This window comes from Typopeltis vanoorti, chromosome 10, assembly GCF_054136105.1.
Source record: "Typopeltis vanoorti isolate ZY-2024b chromosome 10, IOZ_Tvanoo_1.0, whole genome shotgun sequence".
NCBI classification, from domain to species: Eukaryota; Metazoa; Arthropoda; class Arachnida; order Uropygi; family Thelyphonidae; genus Typopeltis; species Typopeltis vanoorti.
In genome coordinates this window covers 4,061,794-4,083,847 of record NC_143558.1, presented here as the reverse complement: position 1 = coordinate 4,083,847, position 22,054 = coordinate 4,061,794, and the positions used below count along the sequence as shown (strand labels likewise).

Sequence of the window (22,054 nt, the reverse complement as noted above, 5' to 3'; positions counted from 1 at the left end):
AACCAGGAAATCTAGATACGGAATCTTTTTAGGGACTATAGCGAAATCATGTCCTTTTGAGAGGATGAGTGTTTCACTACTAGTTAAAGGGCGACCGGATACATTGACGATCCAATTATCTGGAACTTTGGAAAGGCTTGATTTGTTTAAAAATAAGAACATTATATTTGCGGTTTAGATGTTGATTGTTTTTTTATATGAATGCTGTATAGAGCATTTAGCCACATTAATTAATCTTTAATTGGCTCAGCACAGAATAGCGATAAGCCACAACATCCTCTGGTCCAAGACACTCCTCCTACACAGAGGTCGTTATAAATTTGAACATTTATTTAAAGAAAGTGCCGAGGCCTTACTTCACTGTCCTAACTTGAATCGAAATGACTATATCTTTATCAAAAATATGGGAATGTTTAATCAGGATAACACATTAATATATATATATATATTTTTTTTTTTTTTTTTAAATTTAGACTTTAATTCTTGCATTAGTCTAATGTTATTTATAAATTAAGATTATTATATGAATTTGTGAATTAATATCTTTAAATTAATCATTTCTCTGATAAAAAATGTTTTCCTCTCTTTAATACTTAGCGATATAACATCACACGGCTTGTTCTGCTTTTGAACGATCAATTGTTGGTATTCCACTTGGTTAAAAAACTGTTCCTATGTAGCCACTGAAGATAGTCTGTTATTTTCAGACTGAAATATTTGGCAAATTAAAATATAATATTCTTGTGTAAATGTTTCTATATATTATAATCTTAATGTCACAAGTTTCTCTAAAGAATCATATTCTCATTAGTTTCGATTAGTAACCTGGTTGCAGGCATGCACACAATTTCTGAGGCAACAACTGTTACCTTGAAACCAGAATGCTAGCTAGCGAGAGAGAGAGAGAGAGAGAGGTTGATCTCAGAAAACATTTTATGTGGATATTGAAATTATATTAATATTGAAAGGCATACAGTGTATTCAAGCAGCCTTTGTATATTACTGAGAGCAATATATAACTCAGAATAATTGAAAGCAAAGAGAATAGACTCCATAATGTATAATCCGTTTCTTTTCTTTGGAATTGCATTTGGAAAACATTGTATAGTATTTGTAATGTAATTAAATATGCTATAATTTGCTAAGGTGAATGAATGGGTAGGAATATGGTACTCTATTGGGAAAAACAAAGTTGTCTATTGGGAAAACGAAGCTTTCTGAAGGGAGATTTTGTTTTAGTAATTTACTTACTTTCTACAGTAAAGTGATGCGGAGTTGGATAAGGTAAATGGCTACACTATATTACTGCTATACTTTGCTGCAAAGGCATTTGACAGGATATTGCGTTAAACTCCATTATGTAGAGTTTAAGCAACTGAGGGGGTGGGTGGAAAACAGGCATCATAGAGCAGTATATGGTGGAGTGGTGCATTAAAGGGAGGTCAGGTGACCAGTGGTGTGCCACAGGACTCTACTTAGGCTGCACTGTTCACTTGTTACACTGACAATATCATCATTATAATAGCACTACATTATGATATTGTAGTGCTATCATAATGATAGCGCTACATGAAGAACTTACATCATTACTAACTTCCTATCAACAATTTTCCTCCAAATCAATTTGTTATCTGTCAAGACTCCAACATTATCAGATCTTATATTTCTGTCTTCTAAGGTACTATATATATATATATATATATATATATATATATCAATCCACTTATATCTTGGTCTTCCTTTGGGTATTTTTCCTGCCAACCTGGCAGAGAACACTTTAACACTAACAATATTGGGAATGAAAATGAATATCCAATTGTTTGCCAACAGTACTAAACTGGAGGGGGTAGTACTTAATAAAGATGTCAAGTTCTTGCAGAGTGAATTAAATAGACTGACAGTATGGACATCAAATATGGTTGCCAGAGTAATGGGATAAAGTGTAAGGTTATGTGCACTTTGGGTGTGAAGATATTGCAGATTGTGTATTATACTTGCATTATTGCACTATAAGATTGAGACCAGGATTCAGGGGTGATGATAGACTGAAGTTGAAATTCAAAGATCATATTGCAAATGTGGGCTTGAATAGCCCAAAGGATCTTGGTTGTATAGAAACATAATTACAAGCAAGGAGGAGGTTATTATCCCTCTTTATAAGACTTTTATATGACAATGGATTGTGTGCTGAATTGGTCACTTAGGTTCTTGAGAATATGGAAATGACAGAGGATTCAGAAGCAAGTGACCAAAATGGTGACTGATCTGTGCTACTTCCTGTGAGGATAGACAAAGTTTGTAAGTTGCAAACTTTAGCCACTATTTGAAAAAGAGAGAATGTTAATTCTTTGAGTCATTCTCCTTGCCTATTCTTTGTACTCCTCATGGAATTGATTATTACCAGTCATCTTATATAAGCTTCCTCCATAATGCCTTTTTCCTCTGGATTACATTCTTAATTTCTTCATGCATCCATTTCACATCTACCTTGTTTAACCTTCTGACCCTTTGGAATACATTTAAACATTGCTCTAGATAGTTCTTGAATAGAACCCAATCAACATTCATCTCCCTCCCTCTTGACTCCTCATTCTATGCTATAGCTGCAAGATGTCTCCTACTAAGCTTTTCATAGTCACCAGCCTTGTAGTTCCACATATATTCTTTCTTCACAGAAGTTCTCAAATAGTTGGCAACTACCCAGGTTATCACTTCATGGTCACTCTAATGTACCATTACATTGCCTTGTTATTGTTTTTGTGAGTGATCTCATAATTAACTGAACTGTGCTTTTCCACAATATATGTTCTTAAATATATTTGAAAATTTGTTCTTTAGATATTCCTACCTTGATCTCAAATAAGTGAATAAAATTGCTCATTTCTAAAAATCATTATACTAATTTGAAATTTTCAATGACTGTGTGAGGCATACAGTTTACACCACAATAAGTACTCTTGATAATTAAGTATTTAGTGTTTCACCAATCAAATTGTCAGTATTTGAATATCCACAAATCAATTATACTTAAAAAAGGGCAGGCAAGTTGGATAATATTCTGGAAGTAGTCATAAGATTGGGACTATAAAAGTGGTTGAAGAAAAGAATGATTAGTTTTTGTTGTATGTGTGGTATTCTTTTGTAAACAAACAAATAAAAAAAAAAATTTTTTTCCAGCCCATGTAGATACTACAGCACCAAAATCATTGAAAAGTTCTCTTGCTCGTAAGTTACTTTTTTTATTCTTTATCATGCAGTTTAAATAAAACGATTGATTTTTTTTAAAATTAAAAATAAAGACCATTATATGATGAATAAACACCATTGCTGAAATTTGAGTTAGCTTTTTGATTTTGTCTTTTATTAGTTTTATAATAGTCTAACACAATTAAATTTAAATTTTTACTACCTTCTTATCAACAGTTTTCTTCCAAATTAATCTGTTGTTAATTGTAATTGAGGTGTCTAGTGCATTATCACATTTTATATTTAAGTCATTTCTAGCTTTATCAATCCATATACTGTATATCTCGGTCTTTTTCATGATGTTATGGTATTGAACACTTGCTTTGTTAATCTTTCCTTTCCCCATCCGCTAAGAATCCTCATCAGATTAACTCTGCTCACACATTCTTGAATGCTAATAATGTCTAGTTCATTCCTAATATCTTCATTTTTAACATGATACTATGGATGTTATCTATTTCTATTCGCTCCCTTATTTTTGTGAGAAATTTCATATTTATTGTCTCTAGTCTCAATCAACTGTTTTATTTTTAAACCATTTTCATATCTCTAAGCTAAAATTGACCTGGATGCTGTCTTGTAATACTATTAGTGTTTTGGCTAATTCTCTTATTCTGTATAAATTTATCCAGCTGGCTCCTCGATGTGCTAGCCTTGCTTTTTCTATTTCCATGTTTAATTTTTAACCATCACAAAATTTGTGCTTAAATATTTGAAATGTTTTACTTGTTCAATAGATTCCCATTGAGAATCCATTAGATGTTTTCACACATTTCTGTTTGTTTTCATAGTTTGTCCTTTTATTGCTGATTTTCATATATACAAAATTTCTTACAGCAGTTATTCAATTTAGTAAGGAGTCCTTGAAAACATGTACTGGATTTATTTAGAAGTATCTGGCATCATCTTCATTAAGTAAAGACATGAGTAGAATATTTACAATTTCAGTATCAGATTTAATGTAACCTTCCTTCATAATGTGATCTATATAGATGATGAATAACATTGAAGAGTGTATCTTTGTATTATACAAAGATACACATCAAACCATCTTCCTGTACATCATTCAGAATCTAACAGCTGATATTCCACTGACGTGAGGCCATATATTGCTCTGTGATGTCTCATTTCCACCATATAATTGTAGTATTTGAAGAGCTATTCTTCAGGCATTATCATAAGCCTGTTCTAGATCTTCTTCTTCTTATTGTGCTATCTTCTATAGAAGGTCAGCGACCATCTTGGCGAACAAACTGCACTCTTGTGCTAATCTGAGCAGTTGTGCACTGCTCTTTCCTGTCCACGTCTTGATGTTGTCAAACCATGATATTCTTTTTCTTCCTCTAGTTCCTTTGCCATCAATTCTTCCTACCAAAATAGTTTTTAGAAGTTGGTATTTGCTGTTTCTCATGATGTGGCCAAGATATGATGTTTTTTGTTTCTCGATTATTTGTACAAGATGTTTAGCTTTGCCAGTGGATTTTAAGACATCTTCATTGGTAATTTTTTCTGTCCATGATATCTTTAGCATTCTTCTGTATAGCCACATTTCAAAGGCTTCGATTTTCTTGATGGTTGTTGCCTTCAATGTCCATGTTTCAACTCCATAGAGCAGAATAGACCACACATAGCATTTCAGCATTTGGCATCTGACTTCCATGTTTGGGTCTTTATTGCAGAATAGTGTTCTCATTTTCATGAAGGACTGCTGTGCAACTTCAATCCTTGTCTTTATACCTATTTCTGGATCCCACTGTTCATTAAGCCAGCAACCAAGATATTTATATGTTGACACCTGATCAATATTTTTCCCATTGAGTGTTAGTTTCATTGATGAGGCTGGATGTTTGCTGATGATCATGTATTTTGTCTTGTTGATGTTTATATTTATTCCCATTCTTTGGCTTTCTATGTATACTCTGTCAATGAGTTTTTGTTATCTGCAATTAGCACGGTGTCATCTGCATATCGAAGGTTGTTAACAATCTTTCCATTTATTGTGATTCCCTCTGGACATTCTTCCAATGCTTTTTTTAAAGAATACCTCTGCCTAATGTTGAACAGGAGTGGTGAGAGCACACATCCTTGTCTCACTCCTCTTTTGATGTTAATATCACTGGTGGTAATGTTGTCTAATTGAACGGTAGCTGACTGATTCCAATACAGATTTGTTATTAGTCTTATGTCTTGTTTGTCTAGCCTTATTTGTTGAAGGACTTCTATTAAGTTAGTGTCTGACTTTGTCAAATGCTTTTTCAAAATCTGTGAAACACAAAGACAGATTTCTGTTTTTATGTGTTTCATAGATTTTGAAATATTTCAAAATCTATGAAACTTCCGACTTAATCATCTAAGTCGGAAGTCACCACAGGAATTCGCTTTGGGTTTCTTTGGGATGGTGATAAATGTAGATTTGAGCCAATCTGATGGAAATTCATCACTTTCATATATTTTATTAAATAGTTTTTCAAGAAGTTTGATGTTATCTGGTTCTATTAATTTTAAAAATTCTGTTTGCACACCATTTGGTCCACTGGCTTTTCCTGTTTTACTTGTTCGTATAGCATTCTCTATTTCGCATTTCATGATTGCTGGTCCTTGAATGTTATCTTTTATATTTATAGACTTCTGTCTAGTATCATTGAAAAGTTCTGTTACATATTTTATCCAAATCTCTGCTTTATTCTCTTCTTCTAGAACTATTTTTTCATTTTCATCTCTTAGAGACACTATTTGCTTTTTCCTCAGTTTTCCGGAAATTTCGTTGATTTTCTTATACAGATTGAAATTATCATGTTTCTTCTGAAGCAGTTCAGTTTCAGTACATAAATTTTTCATCCAATTTTCCTTGGCTTCTTTTATTTTTTTCTTGATGATGTTATGTGTTTCTGTATATCTGGCTAAGTCTTTGTTTTTGTACATTCTTCTTGTATCAATAAGAGAAAGAATCCCATCTGTCATCCATTCCTGTTGTTTTATATTATTCACATAACCTACTTCTTCAATAATTGTTGTTATGATGGCATTCTTTAAGCTATTCCAAAGAGATTCCACTCTTTTATTTTCTTCTATGTTAATCTGTTGTAATTGCAGGTTAAGCTGTGTCTTGGCACTTTTATTTATGTTCGGGTCTTTCAGTTTTTCTACATCAATTTTCTTTTTCTTCTTTTGTGATTTTTTAGCTGATTTTAATCTAAGACGTACTTCTGCAGCTATGGGATTGTGGTCTGATGAGATATCTGCTCCAGGATAAGTCTTTGCACTCTTTATACTACTGTGGAATCTTTTATTTATCAGTATATAATCAATTTGATTTCTGACAATGTTATGTCGGTTATCTTGAGGCGATTTCCAAGTGTACGGTCTTCTCGGTGGAAGTTTAAACCAGGTATTTGCTGTTGTTAGATCTTCTTCCTGACAGAACTGGACTAGGCGATCTCCTCTGTCATTTCTGGTGCCTAAGCCATGTTCTCCAACAATTTCTCCATCACCCCCCTCTTCCCACTTTTGTATTGAAGTCACCCATCACTATGTTTATATCATGTTTCTTTGTTAGGTTTTTAATCTCTTTTAGGTGTTCATAAAACTCTTCAACATCTTCTTCACTTTTGTCAGCTGTGGGTGCATAAGCTTGGATGATATTTATGTTAACGGGGTTTCCCTTAAGTTGTAACAGCATTATCCTTTCAGAAAATGGAATCCAATTTATTACTGATTTATTGATTTCTTCATCTACTATTACAGCTACACCATGTCGATGTTTGTTCTCATCATTCCCAGAGTAATACATTGTCGTATTATCTTGTTGACACTTTCCAGATTCTGGCCATCTTGTCTCGCAAATTCCCAAAATCCAGATGCCCAGCCTCTTCATTTCTCTTGTGGTGGCATTTCTTAATTTGCCAGCTTCATACAGAGTTCTGACATTCCAAGTTGCGATTTTAATAGTGGACACCATTTTGAGCCCAGAGATTCTTCGCACCCCTGTCCCATTTAAGGGACGCCGGAAACTTGGGGCCAATTGTAAGGGTTTGCTCGCCATGATGGTGGTTGTTCTGGAGATAAGGTAGAGCAGTAGTTTCTCCGTTTGCTTTCTGCTCCGCAGTATTACAGACATACACAATATAATCATATTGCCATCTGCAAATCTCTGATCACAAGCTTTTCCATCATCATTTGGCTTCAACCTTGTGTCAGTACTGACAATGCTGCTTCCCAATGTCAGTGACCCCAGCAGGTGCTTATTTAATGGCGGCACTACTTGCCATGTCACCGAGTTGTCATTGGGCTTTGTGAGGTTTTAAGTGAGGCAGAGTTGCCACTTTTGCTCTCCCATGCCCTGATAGCTCAGTCGCTGTTGGTCCATGGCTGCTTATTCTCCAGATTGCTCTGCTTATATCACAGCTAGCCTCTATATCTGAAGGCTATTCCCTGATCTGCCACCTGGGGATGCACCCGGTAGTAGTCAGCTCTGCCCCGGGCCTACAAAAGAAAAGATCTTCTAGATCTACAAAACTTAAATACAGATCCCTGTTATAATCCCATAATTTTTCACTGTTTATCTTAAAGTAAAAATCTGATCCTGACAACTGCTGTTTTCCCTTAATCAGGCCCACCTTGTTCTTCCCAAATTTTCTTTTCCAAAGTTTTTCTTAGTCCTTCTCAAGTATGCTTTCATATTAACTTTTACCTTAAATACTCAATAGGGAAAATTCCTCTGTAATTCTTGAATTCTCTTTTATTTATTTTATTTTTCCATTTTTATTTTTGGTTCTATAACAGGTTCTTCTCTAGTTATCTAAAATTTGATCTTCTGAATAGGCCTTAAAATATATAAAACTTGGAGGTATAAAAGTATAAAACTTTTGTGCCTCTATATTTGAGCAGCTTGTTAAATGGCATCTTCTATTCCATCTGCCTTTTCAGGTTTCTGTTGACTTTTTTAACTGAAATATATATATATATATATATATATATATATATATATATACCTGATTGTATTTCTCTTGAATATTTTCTATAGCTGCATATTTCATTTGCAGTAGATACTCGCTATAGAAAACTTGCAGTTAGTACAGAAATACTTTTGTAGTTTAAATCAGCCTTGATGAAGCAGTCCCTCCTGGTTTTGTCAGTGAGCCATACTTGCTGGATTTCTGTTCAGTCATAACTAGTCCATGTTTGTTCAAGACATGGACTGGTTTATAATTATTGTTATGTTCCAACATAAAGATGTGCACAAACTCATGGAGAGAACATACAAGAAACAATGGTAGCACATTTTCTCAGTTGTTTATAAAGTAAATTACACTTAACAAGAAATTATATTCCCATTTTTGTCTTTTACCCAATTGTAAGTGTGTGTGATGTAAAATGTAAGGAAAATGTTTTGGACTGTTATTTTAGAACACAAGATATAGGAGTATACAGAAAATTTGAAATAGGATGGGATTGCCACTCAGTTTTGAAGATGATGACAATGAATATTATGCACATATTCTAGTGGCGTTTCCAGATTTCAACTTTTTGATTGCTTTTTCCATCTCAAGTATTGACAAATACTCTTCTTTGAATTCCTCTTGAAAAATTTTCTATTACTGCTTTGTTACAATTGTTTTGTTTAACAGTCTTTCAAAGTAAAATCCTTCCAGACATTGAGTTGTCTTCAGTTTTCATGTCTCATTTACCATCTCTGATCCTTTTACAGTACTCTTTCCTCCATTTCTAAGCTTTTTAATAGCTTCCAGAATATTTTGCCACCTTCCTGATATTTATTTGCCATGCTCTTACAAAAGTCTTCCCACAAATTTTGTTTAGAGACTATTACACATAGCTTAGCTCTCTCACATTTTACTTTGTATTCTTTTAGGACATCTGCTGATTTATTTGCTATGAATTTTCAATATGCTCTCTTGGTGTGCAGAACTACGTCTTTAACATCTGTCCACCATGGTGTTTTTATTTTTCTATTCTTGCAGTCAACTCCACCACATGCTTCCTTAGCTGAATCAGTCAGTATTTTTGTTCAGAGACTCCAAGGATATCATTATCTTCAGTTTTTATTTATTTTTTTCTCCCCCAAACTGTTTCATTTTTTCTTCAGTAATATTTAAGTCTTCAGTTTACCTATGAACTTTCAATTTCCTATCCTCTGTGCACTCATATATTCTGAAATATGAAGATATCACTATCCACAATGACATGGTTAATGTGCATTTCTTATTCCTTATGCCTTGTCTCCATGTGAACTTGTGGAAATCTTTGTTACAACATGGTATTAGTAATGACTAACACATATCCTGAAAAGAAATCCAACAAATACCATTATCATTAACCTTGGCCTTTTCTTCAAACTTTCCCAAAATATTTTTTTTATATGTCTGGTGGGATTAACTTCTTACTCTGCTGTTTAGATATGAGGGTGGTCTGAAAAGTTCTTGGACCTGACCATAGATGGGCAACATTATCTGCAAGATTTTTTTTTTTTCTAAGTTGGTACATCTGTCATAAGCATCCATGTGAAATTGCAAGTAATTCTATCAATTAGTTCGTTTTATACAGCTGTCTGAAACAAAAGTGTTATCTGTCCCTTGAAATGGATAAAATTGAGTATCATCATGCTGTTATAAAATTATTTGTAAAAGAAGGTTTAACGACAAAAGAAATTCATTCGAAGTTCATAAAAGTTTATGGGCACTCTTCCCCTTCGTTTTCGACAATTAAGAAATGGGCTGCCGAGTTTAAATGTAGCTGTATCAGCCTTGAAGATGATCCACGTGAAGGATGTCCAAAAGTGTAACAACACTAGAAATCATTGATCAAGTGCACGATATGGTATTGGGTGACTGGCGAGTCAAAGTGCATGAAATTGCTGAGAATATAGGCATTTCAAAAGAACGTGCAGATATATTTTGCATGAAGAATTGCATACGAAAAAGCTTTGTGCAAAATGGGTGCCATGCTTGCTCACAGCAGATCAAAAACGCACCCGCATGAAAATCTTTGAACAGTGCTTGGAGCATTTTAACAAGAATAAAATTGATTTTGTGCATTGTTTTATTACTATGGATGAGGCTTGGATGCATGTTATGCACCAGAATCCAAACAGCAGTCAAAACAGTGGACAGAAGCCGGTTGTTTCAGCACCAAAGAAGACAGAGTCAGTTCCATCAGCAGGAAAGGTCATGGCATCAATGTTTTGGGATGCTAAAGGCATTTTGTTTATTAATTTTTCTTGAAAAGGGTAAAACAATAACCGGAAAATATTATTCCGATCTTTTAACCAGACTAGATGAAAAAAATTGTGAGAAAAGATCCAGTTTGCAGGGGGAAAAAAAAAAATCTTTTTTGGTAAAAAACCAATAGGTGATTATATTAGCTGTAGAGGAGTATTTTATACTGAGAATCACTATAGGGACAGGATAATGATGCTGGAGCATCGCTGGAATAAATGTATTAGTCTTAAGGGAGATTATGTTGAAAAATAAAAATAATTTTGAAATTATAAATTTCAATTTTTTTCGTTGTTAGGCCGAGAACTTTTCAGACCACCCTTGTATCCAACAAGGACCACTTTTTCCATTTTGAAAATTAAACTTTTTCCATTTTGAAAATAATTGAATTAATGTTTCAAATTAAATTTTGAAACATTAAAACTGCCTTCCGATCTAGAAGTTTAGCTTCATATTTTGTATTGAATGCTGGTTATATATGCTACTTCTTCCTTTCCTTGATTGTTATTGTTCAAATATAGTATCTTATACTTGTTATTTAGTAAGATCTCACCTGTTTTTGTCTTCTTTGTTTCAGTAATGCCAGCTACATCCATGTGGTATTTTTCTTTTCTGGTTCTTCTGCAAGTTTGGTTTCCTTTTCACTGGTACTTCTTATATTGATGGTTCTTATCTTCAATTCTTCTAACATTTGGTTTCTTCTGCTTTTAGATGTTGAATTTGTTCTAGTAGCTGAATTTTTACTGTTTGCACTGGTTCCTTGAGGAAAATAGTGGGGTGCTTTGTTTAAATGAGCAGTAACTCACCCAGCAAGAAATTTCATCCTATGGATTTATGATTTAAGTCAATACAGAGTACAATTTGGTTGGCTAAGTCTCAAATTGCCAGTACATCCTCATTCACTCTGTATTTGGTGTATACCTACTAATAGGCCACACCACTTGAAGGTGACAATTGGATATTAAGTCAGAAGCCTCATTTAGTTTTTCACATTCCTTAAAGGTAATGTGAAGGTCTCCTTCCAGTTATTTGGCTTTGACCATTAAGTGACCCTACAAAATTGTTATGATTAAAATGCCATCATTAGACATCTTTCTGACTTAAAAAAAACTCAGTGCACACATGGTAATGAGGAATTTAGTTTTATATCTGTTCCCTGTATTCATCTATTTCTGTCAAACAAGTCAATATTCTTAAGAGGTATAAAATAAAAACAGTGTTTACACATGTCATTGGAATACAATCAATACTTTGATGTGTTAAGCCTAGACATAGTCTTCTGAAATACTTGTGAATTGATTGCATATAGTGTAACTGCAAGATCCCCATACTATAGATCAGCAGAGAAATCTGTTGAGCAGCACTTAAGGATAACTATGTCAGACACATAGAATGCCAGATGTGAGGCTATGGCACTGTCATCAAATGTTATTTTTAGTCTTTCTGCATGATGCCTCGCCAGAAAGACTAAATTTTGAAGAATCAACGATCACAATAAGAGAAGACCAATAGAAAAATTGTGGAGTCTACTGAGATCTTGTTAGATCCTGTACATTTGAATATAAACCACATCTCTAATCTGTCTGAAAACTTACTAGCTGTGATTCTACCAAATAAACTGGTGTACCATACACTATCTATCTACCAGTAATTGTCATGGTACCCCTGTTATTTGAAGTTATGGAATAGTCCACGTTTGTTAATAACATAAAAAAAAGGTGTACATACAGATCCGGCGCTAGGGTATTTGCTGCCCGCATGCAATTTCTATTTAAGTGCCCCAGTAATGATCCAGGCATGTGTGGTTCTTTTACAATAATAAAAATTTAAATTATTTGAAATTTCTTAAATAAATTTTGACAGAACAGCCACATGTTGGTTCGCTAAATGTAACGAACCGGGGGTGTTGACTAGACAGGATAATCATTAAAAACCCGAATATTCAAAAAATTCTCCAAAGTTAAAGCAAATTTTGATAAAGCCAGTTCACTTTAATCGTTGAATATAATGATAAAGGGATTATAGCCTTCTCACCGATCCGAATCGCTAACAAAATTAAAATGAATTTTAATTAAAGTTAAAATTTATTTGAACTAAAGTTTAAAAAATTCTTGCATTTTACAAGTTACTAAATTCTTAGTAACTTTAAAATTTTTTTAATAATTTTTATAAGTGGAACTATCTTTTAGGAAAATAAAAGAAACTCAAGATAGATGAGAAAATAAGAAAAGAATTCAGAAATAATTTAAACATTTAATATAAGTATACAAAAAATAACATCTTTACAGAATAACAGAAAATAAATTAAATTACATAAATATACTTGAAATTTTTTTTATTAAAATTTTAGGGTTTTTGATTTCATATTCACAAAATTAGAAATAACGGTCTTAACGTCTAATTCCGCACACATATCATTTTCAATAGCCATTAACGGCAAACTAACAAGCCTTTTTGTGACATTCTTGATCTTAAGTAGGTTTTAATCAATTTCAACTTGGAAAAGGAATGTTCACTGCTCGTTACACTAACAGGTAAGGTTAATAGTATTCTTAAAGCAATTGAAAAGTTAGGGAAAGATAAATTATTGAACACAATAAAATTAAGAATATCGAATGGGTTTTGAATATTTAAATTATCCTTCCAAAAAATATCCTGGAAAGCACATAACTCATCATATAGTTCTATTGCATTTACGTCTTTATTGTCGCCGTCCTTCAAGAGAATCTCTAAATTGTCACAATTTTTTCGTAAATCTTCGTTATTAATTTGTAGTAATCTATACAAGAAATTGAAATTATCATAATATGTTTTTAGTTGTTCAAAACGTTCTATTAACGAACATGTTGCAACGTCTAGAAGTGTATAAAACACATTCACTCTAAATTTATCTTCTGGAGATTGTGATGTTGCGTCATGATGCTCGTAGTCAAATTGTCATGTCTTCTTTCGTCTTTGAACTTCCGTACCAGTTTTAAATTCTTGTTCTCCATTGACCTCTTCTCTCAGTTCTTTTGCCGTTTTTAGAACTTCTTTAAAATTTGTATCTGATTGATACTCTTGTAAGAATATTTTTAAGTTTTCGATAGATTCTAAAGCAAGTGTAATGTTCATATTTTTGTCTTGAAGCATTTTACTCACAGAGTTTATTTTATTCACAGGGTTAAGTAAATCATGCCAAGCTATAAGAGAGCAAATAAATTTCTAGTCCTTTATTTTAGCACATAATGTTTGTGCTTCATGCTGAGTTTCTTTATTAAAATTTTCATTATTTAAATTTTAAAAGGATTGCCCACCGTTTGTGAGAGAATGAAAATAAATTGTACATTTCTTGAATAATTGCAAAGAAACTAATTGTATCTGCATTCACTTTGGCTGCATTGTTAATGATTAAATTTAGAGTATGAGCAGCACATAGCACATAAAAAGCTCAAGAATTTTTGTTCAAAAGCCAGTTTTGGAGCCAATATTTTTTTTCTTTCATATTTTTTTCAATATTTCTCTTTCAATATTTTGCCCCATTGTCATACCATTGACCTCACATACCTTCAGTGGTAATGTTCCATTTTTCCAGTTGTTCCATTATTGTTGCACATAAACCACGTCCTGTGGAATCTGATATATCTGCAAAACATAAAACGTTTTCCCTGATTTTGACAATTCCATTGTCACAGAAAACAAAGAGAATAATAATGGTCATTTGTTCTGTTTTACTTGCATCAGTTGTGCAGTCTAAAATTATGGAATAATATTTAGATTTTCGAATTGATAATAAAATTGTATCCCTGATTGCGTTACTTAAAGTTTCCAATATTTCATTTTGACTGTCTTTACTCAAATAGCGTACTGTATCGTTTTGTTGTAGGACCCTTTCAACATCATTTTCCATAACGGGATCAAACTTCGCAAACAGTTCGACTAATTTTAAAAAATTGCCGTTATTCCTTTCGTATAATTTATCAGATGATCCGTGAAAAGCTAAATTTTGGCTACTAAGGAATTTTATAATTTCAATTAAGGGTTCTAAAACACGTCTTCCAATGTTTCTTTTCCATTTCATACATGCTTTGAGTCTGGCAATCAATAGTAGTTTTGTTTTTTAAAATTTTATCAAGTTCCTTCCATTTTAAGAAATTTTTCATGTGAGTTAAACTAGTCTCATGTCTATGCAAAGTTGTACTTGCATTTCTCCAATCGTTATAAACTTCTACAAGACTACTTGAGTCAGTAGGTGTGAAAAGTTTTCAACAAAAGCAAAAAACAGAATTTAAAGTTTCGGAATAAATGAGCCATGTTCTTGGCACGAGCTCCCTGTTTTCCATTTTTCTATTATAATACGTGTTGCCAAATTTACGACCATATGTATCTTCTTCTTCTGCAGCTTCTCCCATTTAAGTGGGGTCACTGTTGATGATGAGTCTCCTCCACATCCTCCTGTCTTGGGCTGTCACCACATCCAAGTTCTTCATCCTCAAGTCCTCTTCTACCAGCTCCCTCCATCTCTTCTTTGGCCGCCCACGCTTCCTCCTCCCTTGCACATCCATCTGCATGACCCTTCTTCCCACATATTCGTCCATCCTCCTTATCACATGACCAAACCATCTCAACCTTGCTTCCTGTATCTCCGCTCCTAAGTTCATAACTTTCACTGTTCACTCACATAGTCATTTCTCAGACGATACTTTCTGGTCACACCGCACATCCACCTAAGCATTCTCATCTCTGCTACTTCCATCCTGCTGATGTTATTTTTCCTCAGGGCCACAGTTTCTATAGCATACATCATAGCTGGCCTCACTACTGTCCTATAGATTTTGCTTTTCAGGTTGATCGGCACCCTCATCGCGTAACACTCTAGCCATCTCCCTTCAGTTCCTTCAACCCGCTTGTATCCTGCATCCCTCTTCCTTCTCAGCTCCTCCATCTTCTTCCACTGTTGAACCTAAGTATCTAAAGTCTCTCACCTTCCTGATAACATTTCCTTCCAGCTCCAGATCTGTCTCCTGGCCACTGCCCACTGTGCAACACATATACTCTGTCTTACTTCTGCTCAGTCTCATACCCCTCTCTTCCAGTACTTTTTTCCATCTTTCCAGTTTAGTTCCCATTTCTTCTTTTGAATCTACACACAGCAAGATGTCATCTGCATACAATATTGTCCAAGGTGCATCTTTTCTCACCACCTCCATCACAATGTTAAACAGAAATGGACTTAATGCTGATCCTTGATGCAAGCCAACTGTTACTTGAAAACTTTCTGTCTGTCCCAGACAGGTCCAAACACTTGTCTTCACATTTCTGTACATTTCCCGCACCAACCTGACATATTTCTCCGGAACCTTCTTCTCCCTCAGACATCTCCAGACTTCTTGCCTTGGCACTCTATCGTATGCTTTCTCCAGATCAATAAATGTCAGATGTAGCTCCTGTTGTTTCTCTCGAAACCTTTCCATCATCTGCAGTAATCCAAAGATAGCATCTGTTGTTGATCTACCAGGCATGAAGCCAAATTGTTCCTTTGCAATATTCACCTCCTTCCTCAATCTTCCATCAAGAACCCTTTCTAGGATTTTCATTGTGTGGGACATCAACTTTATTCCTCTGTAATTTTTACAGTCTTGTGCACTCTCCCTCCATTCCGCAGGTATATTTTCCTGTTGGCAAACTTTCATGAACAGGTCCCACAGCAGGTCAATTCCCTCTTCCCCTAGTGCCTTCCATGCCTTCACTGGAATCCTGTAGGGGCTCACCGATTTTCCTCTTCATGGCCTCCGTCACTTCCACTCTACTGATGTTCTGTACCATCCCTTCAGAAGGCTGTCCATCTTCTCTGTGAGTCCTTGCATTTTCCTCATTCAAAAGTCCCTCAAAGTATATTCTCCATCTGTTTCTTATGTCCACATCCCTCCATAATACTCTTCCTTCAGCGTCTTTGATCTGCCTCACATGTAAGATATCCTTTGCTGCTTTATTTCTACATTTCGCTAGTTGGTAAATTTTTCTCTGTCCTTCCTTTGTTTCTAATTGATCATACAGATCTTGATATGCCATGGCCTTCGCCTGTGCCACAACTCTCTTGGCTTCTTGCTTTCTCTCTCTGTACACCTCTCTGTCCTCTTCCACTCTCGACTCATCCCACTTCTGCTTTGCCTTCCTCTTAGCTGTCACTGCCACTTGTACATTATTATTCCACCACCAACCCTCCTTCTGCTCTCTAATCTTTCCAGATGTCTCACCAAGCACCTCAATTGCACAGCTCAGGATTATTTTTGAATTATGTTTCCACCAAACTTGTACACTTTCCATTCCATCCGAAATTCTCTCGAACACCCTTTCCCTAAAACGATTCCTCACACTCTCTTTTAAGTGAAACCACTTAATTGTCTTCATCCCATGGCTTCCAGAGGTTCTTATCTTCGATCTTATTTTTAAAGTGTGCGCACAGCAATCAGTGTTCCAAAGTAATTCCAACAGATCAAGTGTTGCTGTGCCACTTGATCTGTTGGAATTACTTTACAATTTGTCATAACCTTAAGATGTTTTCTTCTAGTCAAAGTGTAGTCAACTTGTGAACTGTTGTTACCACTCATAAATGTTATCAAATGTTCTTCCTTCTTGTAGAAAAACGAGTTCACAATTGGCAGATCAAATGCTACTGCAAAGTCCACAACCCTCTCTCCTTCCCGGCTCATCATTCCCACTCCGTGGCCACCATGCATCCTTTCACAGTCTCTATTCTGTCTTCCTATGTGTCCGTTCAAGTCTCCTCCGACAATCACCATCTCTTTTTCTTCCAGTTCCCTCATTTCTTCATCTAACACGTTCCAGAACTCATCTTTTTCCTCTGCTGTACAGCCAACTTGCAGGGCATATACACATAATACGACTGCCCGCTCTTCTCCAAGACCCAATTTCATTCACATGATCCTGTCGTTCCTTCTACCTACTTCCAGTACTTCGCCCTTCATTCTGTCAAACACCACAATTCCTACACCATTTCTTCCCTTGTTATTCGCTCCAGAGTAGAACAATTTATATCCATCTCTGAGTTCCTTTGCCTTCCCCCCCTTCCACCTTGTCTCCTGCACACATAAAATGTCCAACTTCCTTATCATGTCTGCCACCTCTCTTTCCCTTCCAGTCATGCTTCCAACATTCAGTGTTCCCACTCGCAACATCCTCTCCACCTGCTGGGCTCGCTTCTTTAACCGCACCCGACCTTGATGCGGTAGCCCTCATCCAACTCGCAGCTGTAGGGCGATGTGGCTGCGCATCGCTTAAGGGGTATGCCCTAGCCCTTATATCATTTTCTCTTTGACTCATATCATAGCTAGAGCTGGCAGTGAAGTTTCACGAACGGATGCCCTTCCTGACATCAACCCTCGCCATTTATCCGGGCTTGGGTCCTTCACCTATTGAGGCTAGCTTGCCTCCTTCGGTGGCTGCATAAGACGAAATGACTTAGCAAGATAGGAAAGATTCACCCCTAGCCCTCAAATACTCTAATAGCATCAGGGGGAAAGAGCAAGGAGAGGAGAAAGAAGCAAAGAAAGAAGGGGAAGGACCAGTCTACAGAATAATATAACAGATGTATATTGCATGAAGTAAGGCATGGTCTCTGGGATATATTATATTTTTCTTTTGAACAGGCCCCATTTCAATTAAAACAACTCGTAATTTTTCATCAATATTTCCCCATTCACCTGGATCTTCTAAATTTACAGAGACTAACAATGTGTTAGTTTCACGATCAACTACAACTAAATCTTCTCCTGACTGTTTTTCACTTAAATCATGCGTCTTGTTCAATAGTTGCAATAATACTTTTATGCAAACTGGATTATGTGCACAGTCCTTCAACTCTGATTTCTGATGTATCAAGTTGGTTACAATCTGCATTAGAATATTTTAATATTTTAACAAATTTATTAATAGCCCCAGTTTGTTTCTTAATATCTGCTTCTTTCGCATCATGATGCTTACGATTTTGTGCACAGATAACTTTTTTAATTTTTGATTGATTTCTATTTTATACCCACAAGAAATTATTACACAACACGACACAGAGACGAAATAATAGTCCACACTGCGCTACTGTCAGTAGCCTACTGAAATGCGTACCATATGACTTGTTAACTAGCAACAAACGTTTCTGTGCATAAAAACCGTTCACTGTTTCACTTTAGATAGACTGCAGTAGACACAACATTCTGCAGGTAGGCATTTAGCCTGCTCTCGCTGCAAAATTGTAAACAGCCGGCTAATCAAAGAGGCGGCAATATACAATTTTTTAAAATTTTTATTTGGTGTATCCGGCCTTATTTATTTTAATATTGATCATTCTAAGAATTTTTTTTGTTTTTATGATAAAAATTTTTTGCTTCTTAAAAATGAACTTATGAACCGTGCCCCGGCGGCAGCACCCCCTTCGTAGTAGCACCCGTATGCTCTGCATGCCCGCTTCCGGCGGCCCCGTGTACAGATAGTAGGAAACAGTATTTCATTATAGCAGTCGAATACACATGGTATGACAACACGACATGAACTCAGTGACTTCAAGAGAGGTGTCATCATAAGCATAACATTGCCACTCAACTGGAGCATCCATAATGAACTGTTGGTGATGTAATCAGCAAATGGAGACGTTCTGGCATCACTAGTGCAGGAAAACACCCAGAGCAGCCACCAATAATGATTGACAGGGATAGGAGGGTGTTAAAACAGATGGCATGCAAAAACCGGCTACAATTGGCAGAGACGATGAGTTCCAGAGTGCCGTTAACACTATGGTGAGCACTAATACTCTATGAGAACAACTCCATTTATTACTTGGTTTCAATGGAAGAGCAGCAGCACACAAGCTGAACGTCATAACAATGAACAAGATGGTTCATCTGGCCTAATGCAAAGAACATGTGAACTGTATAATTGACCAGTGGTAAACTGTACTTTGGAGCAAAGAATCAAGGTTCACCTGTTTCCAGTGTGATGGCAGAATGTGGGTGTGGAGGTAGCCTGATGAATTCTTGTTAGCATAGTATGTTGCGTCCACAGTAAAGTTTGGTGGAGGAGTAATGGTGTGGGGGTGCATTCAGCTGGTTTGAAGTGGGACCACTGGTCATTGTCTGTGGCTCCATGAATGCAGCTTATCCAGAATATCAGTACCTTGATATTCTGGATAATCAGGTGCTGCCTATATTGTGAAATTTTTATGGAACGGACCCATGTTACTATCAACATGACAATGCCACATGTCACAAAACTGCAGCTGTTATGGAATGGTATGAAGAGATGGATGTTAAACTATTGCCCTGGGCTGAACAGATTCCTGACCTTAACTCCATCAAACACCTGTGGGATGAATTGGAGCAGTGATTGAGATCCAGAGCAGCACATCCTTCATCTGTCACTGAACTCAGTGCTGCTTTAATGGAGACAAATTCCACTTAATGTGTGTTGCATATTAGTGAAAAGCAATTTTTCGAAGTAATTCCTCCATACTTCAAGGATATCTTACTGGGAACGCTCACTAGAGAAATACCTCTGTAATTCTCACATCCAGTTTTATTTCCCTTTTTATATATGGATACTATGAAAGCTCTACTCCAATCATCTGGAAACCATCCCTCTGAACTATGCAGTGCAGCCACTGTAAGACTTTTATACCTCCATACTTGAGCATTCCTGGTCAAATATCTACTTCAGCTGCCTTTCCACATTTCAGACTTTTGGTGGCTTTTTCTTCTTCAAATATCGTTATGTATTCCTGATTGCATGCCTGGTGTGTTGTTTACCACTGTGCTGTCATCACTGCTAGTTTCATTCAGCAATTTTTCGAAGTAATTACTCCATACTTCAAGGATATCTTTTTCTCCAGTTTTCATACCTTTATCATTTCTAATTCCTTTTACAGCACTCTTTCCTCAATTTCTGAGCTTCTTTAACAACCTCCAGAATATCTTGCCACCTTCTTGATATTTATTTTCTATGTTCTTACCAGCGTCTTCCCAACTTTTGTTTAGCTAGTTTTACACAGTGTTTAGCTTTCTTACATTTGTCTCCTAAGAGCATGAGCTGAACACTTATAAGTACAATGTTATAATGAATTTATTTTAATATAGCAAACTATTTGATCATGTCTGGCATTGAGGTCGCTTAAACAAGTTACCATCTTATGATCTCTCTCTCTCTCTCTCTCTCTCTCTCTCTCTCTCTCTCTCTCTCTCTCTCTCTCTCTCTCTCCCTCCCTCCCTCCCTCCCTCTCCTGGTAATTATGATTAGATTTTCAGCTTCTTCTCTGTTTGTTCATTGTACATCATGGTGGAAAGAAGAAATGTCAAATAATCAAAGGGAAAATGAAAGTTAAATAATCAAAAGTTTTATTAATTTTATAATATTTAATTCAGTTATGTCAAATTACTAAATTTTCATACCAAGTAAAACCTCTTGAATGCAAAGTTCAAGGATGATCATTTGATCAACTCTGAACCAAATTAATTTGAAATGTGTGAATATTTTTTTGCAAAAAATTACCTTTTTTTTATGCAAATTCCACCCATGAAAGGTTGTAAATTTATTGTATGTTATTATCATTATCCAACTTTTTTTTCAAACCACTTCAGATCTCCAATAAATAGGGTTGTGGTCTTACATTAGTAAAGAAATGCATCTAATACCAAATGACATTAACAAACAGCCAAGCTTACAGTGGGACTTAAACCCACAACTCATCATTCAGAACATGGAAGCTGTCCATTCAGCCAACCAAGCTAGCAATAAAGCAACCAGTGTACTATATACACTATCTATCAATAATTGTCCAGACAGCACAGTGATAATCAGGAATGTGTATCATTACTTGAAGTAGAAAAAGCCATCAAAAGCGCCTGAAATGTGGAAAGACAGAAGTAGATGATATTTGGCCAGAAATGCTCATGTATGGAGGTATAAAAGTCTTGCAGTGGCTGCACTGCATAGTTCAGAGGGACGAATTTTACATGATTGGAGCAGAGTTCTCATGGTAGCTACATATAAAAAGAGAAATAAAACTGAATGTTTGAATTACAGAGGTATTTCTCTACAGTGTTCATGGTAAGATTTATGCAAGTATACTTGAGAAATGGTTGAGAAGGATTGTGGAAGAGAAGCTTGGTGAAGGGCAAGCTGGATTTAGGCCAAAGAGAGGCTGTCAATATCAGATTTTCACTTTACACCAAATAGTTGAGAAATCATGGGAATATAACAAAGATCTGTATTTACGTTTTGTAGATCTGGAAAGGGCATTAGAATTCAAGGAAGTACAGGAAGATGGTTTAATGTTAAATTTGATGTCAGACAAGGATGTATATTATCCTCTCTGTTATTCATTATCTATATGGATCACATTATGAAGGAAAGTGCTATTAAACCTGATATCAAAATTGGAGATTCAATATCACCTCTTTGCTTTATGTAGACGATGTTATGCTTCTAAATAAATCTGCTAGAAGTCTGCAAGATTCCCTGACTAAATTGAATAACTGTTATAATAGAAAGTCCTCGCAGTTAGCCTAGTGGCTGTGCACTTCGAGAAGCTG

At 35.5% G+C, this 22,054-nt stretch overlaps 1 protein-coding gene across 5 annotated transcripts in view; it reads left to right on the top strand.

Moving 5' to 3' along the window:
* Positions 1–22,054, top strand: part of LOC150102137 (spermatogenesis-associated protein 7-like) — a 151,681-nt gene that overhangs the window by 46,950 nt on the left and 82,677 nt on the right. For all 5 annotated transcript variants that reach the window (XM_090399380.1, XM_090399379.1, XM_090399381.1 and 2 more), the window contains one exon: positions 3,178–3,225. In XM_090399380.1, coding sequence (XP_090255506.1) covers positions 3,178–3,225 — 48 coding nt within the window. The remainder of the gene's footprint in view (positions 1–3,177; positions 3,226–22,054) is intronic.